The sequence below is a fragment of the Anarrhichthys ocellatus genome, unplaced genomic scaffold (genome assembly GCF_004355925.1).
Source record: "Anarrhichthys ocellatus isolate YVR2014 unplaced genomic scaffold, GSC_Weel_1.0 scaffold12, whole genome shotgun sequence".
NCBI lineage: Eukaryota > Metazoa > Chordata > Actinopteri > Perciformes > Anarhichadidae > Anarrhichthys > Anarrhichthys ocellatus.
In genome coordinates, this window is record NW_022280042.1 from 8,035,924 (window position 1) to 8,048,058 (window position 12,135).

Consider the following 12,135-nt stretch of genomic DNA (forward strand, 5'->3'; position numbering starts at 1 on the left):
TATTACATACACAATTCTGAAATATATTACGCAAAAGTGACAAAGTCTTGCTTTAAAACATTTCAGTATAAATGATTTTGCATCTTTACTGTAGGGCTAGAAATGGGTATTTCATATAAAAAATATATATTTGTAATTTCATATCAGTGTATTTAGAAGGCCCTAACAGTACACCACAGTTATTCTATTTGTCATTTAGGCTGCATGATATATTATTTGTGGAAATAAACAAAGACAAAGTTGTACCTCTTTAAATAAATTCATTTATTTCTGTAGGATGCTATCCACAATCGATACAGACGAAAGCAATACTCGACTACCAGAATTTATAAATCATTATAATCATCTCTTGTGAGCATCACAATAAACAGTATATTGAATTATGTACAATGGAAGACAACGACGCATTCAGACTGAGTCAATCCAAGATCAGTCTGTCTGTCCATGGTCACAGAAATGGGTAAAGCGCTTTGAGACACGTGAAGAACAAAGTTCCCAGCGACAAAAAAACAAAACACTTGGCAGAAAGAGAAATGTACAAGGAGCAAAACAGCTTCTGCTCGCCACAAGAGGAAAAAAAAAATCATCAATGTAAAGTTACATTTGGTTCCACGGTTGTAAACTAGATTGTATTCATGTCACTATTGCATATGCCATTAGGTAAAGTGAGTCAACAAGGCCAAGAGATCGCTATAATAAAATAGACAGAGTATTTTTTTCATATAGTCGGACTGTGAGGGAGAAAAGCATACAATACACTGTACAACCCCAAAAGCAAAAACCCCGATCCCCTTTTTAAAAATCGGTAGCCAAAATCTTTACACAGGAATATCATTGCAACATCGGTAAAATCTAAGAACTATGTATTGTCAATAGATTGTTTTTAGTTAAACTCTTCTATGTACACAATATACACATTCAAGACTCTGTAGATAAATAGATACCACAACTTAGCGTGGTACAGCTCCAATATTATTCAACTCTGTCAAAAACAGTTACCCACGATATGTTTATGTGGTGTTCCTACGAGCTCAGCGATACATTCAGACATGGTTAAAAGTTTTACAATCTAATGTACAATAAAGGGGGTTGTGAGCCTGTTGGAGTTGGCACAGTGGACGACTCGAGGACCAAACAGTCAGGACATTACAGAGGGCTTTCAGTTGATGTTAACTAAACGTCTGGCGGCCATTTCGGAGAGTCACAGTTTTAGTTTCCGAGACTGTGTATCTTTTGAAGGCTATAAGACAATCTTCTTCCAACTACTGAAAAGTTGAATTTATGAGTAGTGAAACACCCCAGCTTATGGTAGCCTAGCTATTGTTAGCTAATAGTAGCAATCTGTTGGCTTTTATAGTTATCCTGAAATAGCTTGCTACTTGTGGCCACAGTGGCTGCTGTTTTTCTTGTGCGCTAATATTATAATTTGTTTTAGCATTATCCTGTAATTGTAGTTACATAGGTGTCACTTAGTGATATAGGCTAGTTACATAGTTTTGCTTTAGCTTGTAACATTACGTAATTCTCTTCAGCTAGATCAAATTCTTTGTCTGCAATAGAGCTATATTTTACAGACAGCTGGTTTTCCAGTGACCCTCCATGATGGTGCCAGATGTGTTGGCCTGTCTACCTCTACTTTGTCAGCGATTGCCCAGCACTGCCGATACTGGTTGACCAGAAAAACGTCTCCACTGTGCCCCAAACGTGTCATTTTTCATCGGCTCCACCCCCTCCATCGTCACCTCAACTATACAATTGTACCGTCCAATGATATCACAGCAGAGTGGCCTGCATCAAGCTCAACGGCAGGCCGTACAGGTATGAAGGTAGGAGTGTGTGAGGTCTTAGGGGCTCAAGTGACTGAGGAACTGTGGGAGGTACAGTGCATTCAGATGCCTGGTGCTGTGGGGTCTGAGCTGAGTTATAAAGACATGCATAACGCTTAACGACATTTAGAAATATAACTCTTTAAGTCCAGCGCTTTGATTGGACAAAAAAAACTTAAGTTACAATAAATAAGAAATTAGTAATTAAGAAAATACTTTAATATCAATACAGCAAATCAGATCTCAAGCAGCCCCACTGTGCTGTATATTTCTGAAATAATATCTTTACTGGTAAGCTTTTTAAGTTCCACAACAGAACAACAATATAGAGATGTAGGTCCAAACAGACATACCGTAATAGAATATTTATCTCTTATTTCATAGAAAACATAAAGACAGTATAGACATTAAGGCATTGGGTAGGTCTTATCAGACATTCATCTTCCAAAAATAAATAACTTGTTAATCTAAATATAGTTATATTCTCCGTGTACCTTGGTATCCTCGCTCCCTGGGCCATTTGTATAGTAAGTTTCTTTGTTCATTGTCATACCGGTTAGTTGTACTTTGTCTCAGAAACACACTCGCACTCACACAAGGCAGTCATAAAACTGCCCTCAGGTAAATAAATAGAATCTGGGTACCATTAGAGTTTTGTTACGATCTGACTATCTTTGCTTCTGTGCTTGCGCCAAAATGTAGGTCACAGGTGAGAGGGCCTCTGAAAGCGCAGGAAACATGAGACGCACACACACATACACATATACACAAACACACTTGTCCTGCCTTCAGCGAAATTCATGACATGCATAGACGGTGACCTGCTTGTTTCCTAAGTGTGTGTGTGTGTATGATTGTTGCTGAGGGTCCAGACAGTCTTTTAGGGCCACAGAGCCCAGTGGACGGGCAGAGTGGACTCTTTTTCTTTCTCTGAGCAGCAGGTCGGTGAAGACGTCAATTCAAAGGATAGAGGGGTCCTTCAGTCTGAAAGAGACGGCCACGGAGAAAAAGAGGGAGTTAGTGGAAATATCATTACAACACTCTTATGGCTTTAACTATAGGATGAGCATTTGTGAATGAATACATTTGGACCAACTAAAGGCCACCAGTGATGAACTCTACATGGAGACTTAAAGCTGCACTGTGAAACTTTCTTCTTTCCTGCCTTCGTTGGTACGTTGACAATCTTGTTTGTGCGTTGCCCTCACCGACTGCCTATAAGACCCGCTCGTAAACACATTTCTTAAAGAAGAACAGTCTCATACACTGTGAACTCATTCGGACTCAGACTAGGCTGCCGTTTCTGTGCCACAATAACAAGGGACACAAGAACAACAAGAACAGAGAGTGCTGCACGCACACACACACACGTGTTGAATAGGAGGGATTTGGGATGTGCTAACCTGAATGTTTCATGTGCATTACGCGTGTGTAATGACAGTATTTAACCAATGTCCAGGTGGTTAGATGGTGTGTGTTCGTTTCTTAACACACCAGCTGTTTTGCCAGCGGAAGCTGCTTGAAGGATGGCGGAGCAGCGAGCGTTATTACATAATCTGGGATAGAGCGAAGAGGGGGGGGGGGGGTGGTGCTATGGACACGGGCTGAGCGGAGGAGAACCAGCTACCAGTACAGTAGCTGACGCATCTCACACACACAGAGAGAAACTAACGATGCATTGGTTTTGCATTGATTGTCTGGCCACTGTTGACAGTCTGTGTGTGGACAAGGGGTCGGGGGCATCGCAAGCAGAGTGGAGGGAGGGACACTGGATCAACTGGAAGCCTGAGAGCAAGGCTGTCTTTTTCCTCTTCGGTCCTGAAAAGTTGCCAGTTTTGGAGCATTCTTGCAAAAGCCCCATCACAATTCTATTTTTAAACGGTGAAATGATAAACAGAGAAGGCTGGAGGGCAGTTAAGGACACTGGATGTTAAGTCACTAAATCCAGAGACAAGTCCCCTGCATCTTACATAATCTACTATTAAAAAAGGACAGTTCAAAGGGAGATATTGGCCATAGAGATGTCTCTTGAATAGAATGCGACTACATGGCATTCTGCCTTTGTGGTGAAGGTTAACTGTCCCTTTAAGACATCCAGAGTTCACCTACTTACACAGAGAAGATATCCCCGTTTGGCTGATGCTTTTATCTTTTTATAGCCAATTCAGACAGATTTCTTTTGGTTCGATGCTCAATTACTGTGAGCTGGGACGTGGACGGGGGCTAAAGCGACACAAATTGCCCACACCTCGCGTCGCATAGTGGCCAGCTGCTGTCCGCGGAGTAGCCGCCGGCCCTCGCTGATCTACCCACTGGCCTTTCTAATCTCGCCAGCAGAGGCTGTAATCTCATCTGGAGCCGTGGCTGGCTAAACGTGGGGAACGCTGGCCACGCAGTTATGTAGCAGCTAGCGCTTCTGTCTGGAACATCCCGTCCTACTTTAGCACCCCCCTCCCCCCCCTGTGCAATGACACACACACACACACACACATATGCTGCCTGGAAACTCTGACACAAGAGCCCCGCGGTGTAACGTGTGTGTGTTTGTTCTCCATATATCAAGTAACATGGCATTTCTGGATTTCCTGGCTTGGGTTGTTATGTTTGCAGGATCTCGGCTTCAACGCCGGTCTGACGCCGACGTAAATAAGCTATTCAGCATATATATATGTGTGTGTGTGTGTTTGAGCCGGTGTGCAGGGGACGCAGCATCAGGCTTTTTTTTTTACGAGTAACACCAGAATAAAGTGTGACGTGTGGAAAATCAAAAACGAGCCACACGGGCCGCACTAAATCACAATGTTGGCCAAAATTCCAGCAGTGGAAAACTTATCAATGCAGCCTTTATGCAAAATGTTTCAGTATCAAGTGTGTGTGAGCAGCAGATTGTCTATAAAATACCCCCCCCAAAAAAAGATGATGTCATCCAAATCACCTTGTTGTGACAGCCGCATCTACCGAGCATGCTCAGAGCGAGTTAGGGATGCATGGCTGTGCAGGCTGGACCCCTTTCGCTCCCGTTAACATCGCAACGCAAAACACATAACACAGGGAGTGAAAGTAACATTGGTGTGCACGCATCACGCTCCGGGTGCACGCGGATCCGCCTCCCCACCCCCTGTGATGACATCACTCGCGCTACTACTGGGTGAATGACGACGAGTGGAAGCGGGGCTCTGAGTCGATGGACACACGAATGCCTCTCATCTGGCCGACAAATTACACACACACACGATGCTGATGGTCGTGCTCTCTGCATCCTTGGGGGGGGGGGGGGGGGGGAGTCGCGGGGGGGGGGGGGGGGGGGGGGGGGGGGGGGGGTCATTCGTGAGAGGGTGGTGTGTGTGGGTGAGAGAGAAAGAAAGAAAGAGACATGGCATGGATGCTTTTACATGCTAGTGTGGTCAAGGGAAGGGAAATTAGGGTGTTTGCATGTGTGTGAAGACAGGAGTTGCGGCCGGTCGTCGCCTGCTCCAGATAAAGGTATTAGTCAGACGAGGAAGCGGAAACGGCTGACTTGGCTAATCTGGGTCTGGTACAGAACATCCACCTGGCTGAGCTACGGCGAGGAGACGGAGAACAGAGGTAAACAAACACTTTGACCCGTGTGCCAGGCGTTAAGAGCGCCTAAGCCGACTCTAGGTGGAGCACCGAAAGAACTTATCCAGCTGTCAAGAGCTTATTCAGGGTTTCATTGATGAGGAAGGAGGGCGGTCTGGGGGGAAGCAGCTGGGACTGATTGCACTTTGATCTTCCTGCAGAGTGTTGGCATTCCACCACCGTAGAGAGAATAAAATATGGATTTAGTCCACGTGACGTCACCCATAGGAACCGTTGTGAAGCTCGAGGTGGAGGGGTCTATAGGGGGCAGTGGGACGTCCTGATGAACACGAAAACCAAAGCCCTCCGCCAGTGGGGCCCCCGGCGCACTGTGACCTCCCTTACCCCGCTTCGCCCCACAGAGCAGTGGGCCTGAGCGTTCAGTAAACAAGTCATCGGGGCCCGCCGGTGCAAACGCTCCCAGAATGCACCTCGGTCGAAAGGGCGGCCTCACCAGGCATGTTTATTTGTCGCTTTAAAAAAAAAAAAAAAACTAAAAAGAACCTCCCCACCTCTTTCTACTGAGCACACAAGGCTGTGCTCCACGCCCCCCCCCCCTCTCTGCTTGTCTTACTTCTGGTAAGTGAACAGCCTAATGAGGCAGAAGTGGCGTGCACGTGCCATCCCCCCCGCTATGCAGGCATTCATTCGCTCCCCCACAAACAGTCAGGCGCTGGAAAACACAACAGGCTACTCTCTCTCTCTCTGCCAAGTGTTTTTTTCACGAATGTACACTATGCCACTGGAGGAAGAAAAATAAAAAAAGGTCCTGGAGAAAAACACCCCCCCCACCGACTGCATGCGTACGTGCTACAGTCCACATGAATGTGCTCGACTGTTTTCTCCCTCTCCCTACTGAATTGCATCCAAGCTTTATCAGCGCCATAACAAAAAAAAGTATATCTGTATTCCATCGAAACATGTGTGAAGCACGTGCGAACCCACGCAGCTCAGATTTAAAAAAAAAAAAAAGGGAAACAAAAAGCCGTTTTGCTGTAAATGAACTCATTTTAACTGAGAGACAACCGTTTTCACTGGAGCCACGTTGATAATAATGTCAACTAATTTAAAGCGTGCATGAATGAAACATTGGTTTTCCATGCCGTGGCTGAACATGACTGTGCAAATAACTTATTTTTCTGTGCTGCGTTAAAAAAATAAATAAAACTCAATATAACTTCTCTCTCTCCGTATACGCAGGGGGGGGGGGCAGGAAGGTGGACCATGACATCCAGTTACCTGATGGCCGCACAGCAACTCGCCCACTTGGTTGTTTTTCCCTCTCGCCGCCTACAAGCACGGACACGCACTGCCACGCACAGCCACTTCCATGTGCTCGCGAACACACGTGAGCTCACGGTGTCCAACGACCGGGGAGGGGAGGGGAGGGGAGGGGGTCGAAACGTGTCCGCTGTTCCTCCTTGTTTACACCGTCTGCTATTTGGATCACTGGAATATTCTGTGACGCGGTTATTGATTATGCAATAAGAGGTCTGTAAGGCTCACGTTGTGGTGCAACTCAACCTAAAGCCCACCCGACTGAAAAACAGCCGGAGGCTCAGTGAGCCTTACCAATACTTGTGATCTAATATGTTTTTTAATACATCTCTAATGTGTCTTTGGTTTTTTTTACGCAAACAACTTTCATTCATAATAAGCGTCGGTGGAATTCCAATATCTACTTTTTTTTTTTTTTTTTTTTTTTTTTTAGTATCGGCAGCAGCAGCGAGGCCTCCTGCTTTTTTACTTCAGAGCTCTCAGCTTGGTCACGTTTGTGCTGCGTTCACGTGTTGTGGGGAAATAGTGGGAGGACCAACTAAGTATGAGGCAAAACAAAAAAAAAACAGTAAAAAAACCCATGTTATTGCAACGCAACCACTCTTCATTTTCGACCCTGACACCTCATAGCACTCTGTTGTTTAATTGCAAATGTTGATATGAAAGTACTCAGAAGTCGGAGCTTAAGGGCAGCACTTGAAGGCTACATCAGCACCACCTAGTTTGAATTTCTGGAGGAAATACAAGTTTGCCTTCATCTTTGTTTTTCTTCTCTTCCATTTAGCTGCCAGCTGCAGCTCTCTTTTTTTCACAGTAAAACTTTTTATATCACCAGGGGGGTTATAGATGATTAAAAAAAAAAAGGGTCTTCCCTCATTCAAAACAAGAACAGCATCCGGACTTTAAGCTGAAAGTTCAGATACATTATTTTGCACACATCCGGCAGGGGCCTCACTCACCTTTGGCAGTGGTTGCAGCCTCCTTGAATCCCAAACAGACATATGGCGAGCTGTGTAATCCATTGATACCCCCTTTGCAGCTGCTGGTGGGTTTGAAGCCGGCCAGGTCCTCGCATTTCTCCACGTCCCTGTTGTCCAGCAGGTTCAAGGCAATGTAGTTCAGCCCGTTCGGGTAGGCGGCCGAGCTCTGCCGGTTCACGGGGCTGCCGTACTCCTCGTCGGAGCCCTCGCTGCTCCGGGACGAGATGTTCTCCACCGAGCTGTGCCTCTTCATCGCGTCGCCGCGGGCAAAGGAGGGGAAGACCGGCGTCACGGTGGCGGTAGAGGAGAAGGTCTCGGAGCTGTGGCGCCGGCGCCCCTGCGGGTTGGCCCGGATTACCTTGGCGGAGCAGTCGGGGTCCACTGTGGAGGAGGAGGTGGCCCCGAGCAGGAAGGCCCCGATGCCTTCTGGGACTCCCTGGTCTTCCAGAGAGAGCCTGCTCTCCCTGCTGCTCTGGAAGCTGGGGAAAAAAGTTCAACATATGACATGGTTACAGTCACATTCATGCTAACCAAAGGTTTGAAATTATGCTTTTTGTTACCACCAGTATACATTTATTAAGAGGAAATCAAAGGAGGATAGTGCTTCATATCTGGATTCACATCATCATTGCTGATATTCAATCATTCCCTCCCAGCACAGTTACACATACCTTGCTGTGTTGTGAGGAACAAGCTGTGGAGGGGAGCTGGTCATCCCAAATGTCATCTCAGTGTAGTCATTTTTCACCTCATCACCGAGGCCCTGAGACCCTTTCTCACTCTCCAGATGGTATGCTCCACCCTCCTCTGAGCACATGGATAACTCTGGGAGTGTGTCCAAGTGTTCAGCGGGAGTGTCAGTCTCCTTGGGTGAGTGTGAGCCCAGCTCCAGGTTCATGTAGTCTGTCAGAGAGGACCTCCCCGCGCCCCCGCCGCTGGAGTCCGCCGATGAAGACTGGCTCTCTGTGGAGACGACGGAGGGTGGGGAGAATCTGATGCCGCTGAAGTCAATGTTAATGTACTCTCCGGGGCTCCGGGGTTCTCCGGGCAGGGGGTGCTCGTTCATGCTGGGCAGGGTCCTCAGGGTGTCCAGGTATAGCCGGTTAGGCCTGCCGAGCCGCCCTCTGTAGGCCAGGTTCTCCGCCCGGCCGAGTCTGACAGGGGAGGGTACCGAGGGGCTCAGTGGTGAGGTCTGTGCTGCACTGGGCTGCATCACTGAATAGTAGTCCGACTCCCCCGCCCTCTGCCTCAAACTCTGAGGGCTCATCAACACGTACTGGCTGATTTCCTCATTTTTGGAGGCTTGAAGTTTAGCAGGGAGCGTGAGGGAGCCGGCCTGGACGGACCTCACGAATGTTGGTTCCCCCGTGAGCAGGCCCAAGTAGTAGTCGGGGGGCGTCTGGAGTGGAGGTGGGTTTCCAGGTGACATGTTCATGTATTCACCGTGCCTGTCTGGGCTATCCATGGAGGACTTGGAGCCACACCACATTCTCATGTAGCCGCTGTCCTCTAGAGAGCTGCTGCAGGGGGAGTTGGTCTTGTAGCCACCGCCGGCAGGCGCCTGAGGATGCACCCTTGGGTTCACAATCTGCTTCGGTGCTGAGACACACATGGGGCTCATGGGCATGTAGTTGTCTACCTTGCCCGCCTGGGCTGCCACGCCTGGCGTCATTGGCATGTAGCCATCACTGGCGAGGTTACTACTGGAGCTCCTGGACGAACCGATTTTAATGTCTCCGTAATCCTCGGGGTAACACACTTTGGGCGAGGCGGAGTGAGTGTTCAGTCCGTGGGCCATCCTCATGTGTGTGTACTCTTCCAGGGAGGCCGACGACAGCGGCGCCACCACCCTCTGTTGGCGCGGTGTGGTGAGGGAGTGCGTCCGTTTCCTGTAAGCCTTGTCCTGTGCCAGACGATCGCCGCCAGCCCCGTTCGCCCCCTCCATTATCATGTAGCCACAAGGGTCGCAGATGTCGCGGGATGGGGGCGTGCTGGACAGAGAGTCGGGGGTGTCGCTGCGGGTCAGGGGGATGAATCTGAGTTCACCCGGGCTGGAGCTGTAGTCATCACACAGCATGAAGCCAGTGTCACTGAGGGAGCTGGAGATTGAAGCGCTGCAGCTGAAAGGCCGCCTGGCTTTGTCAGGAGTGGAGATGCTGGCCCCCCCTCTGGGAGACATGCTGATGGGGCTGGAGGTGCCCGGTGGGGAGTTGGACACCGGCATGGAACGGCTATGGTGCAGGTTGGAGGAGGAATCTAGCATTCTGCAGGTGCGCCCGCTGCTGAGGGTGTGGGACCTTATGAGGTGGTTCCCAGAGTTTGGGCTGGTGGGACTCCCGTTTACAGATATGGACATGGACACGGGCCGGGTCACGCTTCCGTCCCCCTCGCTTGCCGTTCTAATCCTGCAGGACGTAAACTTTCTCCCTGGGGACATTGCTGCCATGCTATCTGTTCTGGATCTCCTCACCAAGCCCGTCTGGCTGGGGGGCAGGTTGTTGAGGTTGCGCCGCGTGGGCACGGAGATGGGGTTGGTGCTGGCAGACTGGCTCTTGCTCCGCGGCCTGAACTCAGACAGCTCCTTCATGGCCTTCATGGCCTCGAGGATGGTCTCGTGGATGTTCTGCGCCACCACCGAGTCCTCCGCCTGCATCCAGAACTCCCCGGGCCCGGTGACCGCCGAGCGACCCACCTCTATGAAGAAGAAGCTGTCCGAGTGGCCGCATCGCCTGATGTTCATGAGCTGTAAACTGACAGCGGCTGCTTCAGAGTTCAGCTTGACGAAGCTGATGGTCCTGCTGGACAAACACAGCCGGTACACTCCAGTGAGGTTCTTGATCTGACCCAGACCTTTGGATTTCAAGTTGACCTGCCACACCTCCTTATACGCAGCTGTTGCAGGGGCAATGAGTCCGTAGCTGGCTTCATCAAAGCCCACTAAAGAGGAGGTGGAAGCGGGACTGTCGTACACTTTCCCCTCAGCTATTAGATCGGTCAGAACCATGTACCAGCTCTCCTGCTCCTGCTCGCTGTCCGCAGCCACGGCAAAGTACTCGTCCTTGGTGTAGAGGGCGATGAGGTGCTTGTGCTTGGCGTCGGCCCGCATGTTTACGCACAGACACGAGTCCAAAGTTATGAGCCGTTTCGCGGGGGACTTGTTCCTCCATTTCTTCTCGCTCTCGTAGTACTCCAGGCGCGCGGGGCAGCGCTCGGTTGGCTCGCGCAGCACGAAGAAGCGCCGGTGTCCGTGTTTCTGCTTCCTCAGGTACCCGCACTTCTTCACGCCGTTCTTCCCATTAGGTAACAGGTGCGCTCCCGTCACCGGAGGACTTGCCATTTCTTCTCCACGTCTCTTATTTTACCCCCAGGTTCCAGATAAGCAAGCTCCTTGTTCCTTGTCTTTTACTTGCAGCAAATAAATACTTCACAGAGATGCACGTTTAAAAAAATAAAAAATAAAAAAATCTAATCCATCGCAGACACCGAAAGCTGCGTCCTCTGTCCGCCACGGTAGAAGCAACAGTGCAGCCGGAACCAGACCGGGGGACTGATCTGATCCTGGAGAAAAACAACATGTGACGCTGCTGCTCTAAAAACAGAATAAAACAGAGTCATAGGGGGGCGGCGCGTGCTGCAGGGGCCGTGCCTGTCCATCACGCGGCTCCGACGCTCCCCATTGGCCGCTTGAATAATTCAAGGAGCGCGAAGCCCCCGCCCCCTTTTGCTTTTCCAAACAGCCCCGTTGTGTAGAAACAGAAATCACAAGCCCGTTGAATAACTGTAAAAGGCAAGTGTGTGCAAGAACACACACACCCAACACTCATTTTATAGATCTTACGTACTGCAGCCGAGTGATGCCTCCTTACTATTATGTCACAGTGCGATTGACAAGCCAATTTGGATTAATGAGGATTTGAAATGTGTAAGATAATGCTGAGGCAGTAAGAGTGTAAACAACCCTGATGTCCCGCTTGTTATGTAAGGAGCGTTGTGGCCTATATTTAAACCTGTGGGTATTCCTCTCCAGCTGGAACTCAATGGGTCCTATTTCAACACCATGTATTCTCCCATCCAACACGACAGCAGTGTCCACATTTGGTAATAATTATGGACGTTAAGTGTTGCAATATCTAGCTTTTGCCATGTAAAAAAAGAAAAATGCTTGTTTTTTTTGCTGTGGGTTTTGATAACCATTCGTGCTCGTGCTGCACTTTAAAAAAAAATGTTTTTGTTGAATGAAAAACAGGAATGACTAACGCGAATGCGTCAGAGGCCCCTGTGTCATAACAGGCTGCAGAAATGCTGCCATCATCTGGCTCTTTGTCCCTGCTGCACGCAACTCTTCCCCCGACTTTTTTCTTTCCTCATCGCTGTGGATCCCAATCAAGGGACAAAACAGAAGGGCACCAAAAGGTCGTGCCGAATAAACTAGCGCTCCGGGGTGGGGGGGG

At 48.9% G+C, this 12,135-nt stretch overlaps 1 protein-coding gene across 1 annotated transcript; it reads right to left on the reverse strand.

Annotated features, from left to right (window-relative positions):
• Positions 1–243: 243 nt before the first annotated feature.
• On the reverse strand, positions 244–11,262 carry irs2a (insulin receptor substrate 2a). Its single transcript, XM_031852280.1, has 3 exons — positions 8,356–11,262; positions 7,664–8,163; positions 244–2,810 (listed from the first exon to the last, which is right to left on the reverse strand). The coding sequence occupies exons 1-3, from the start codon at positions 11,019–11,021 to the stop codon at positions 2,806–2,808; spliced, it is 3,171 nt and encodes a 1,056-aa protein (XP_031708140.1). The 5' UTR covers positions 11,022–11,262; the 3' UTR covers positions 244–2,805.
• Between the last annotated feature and the right edge of the window lie 873 nt (positions 11,263–12,135).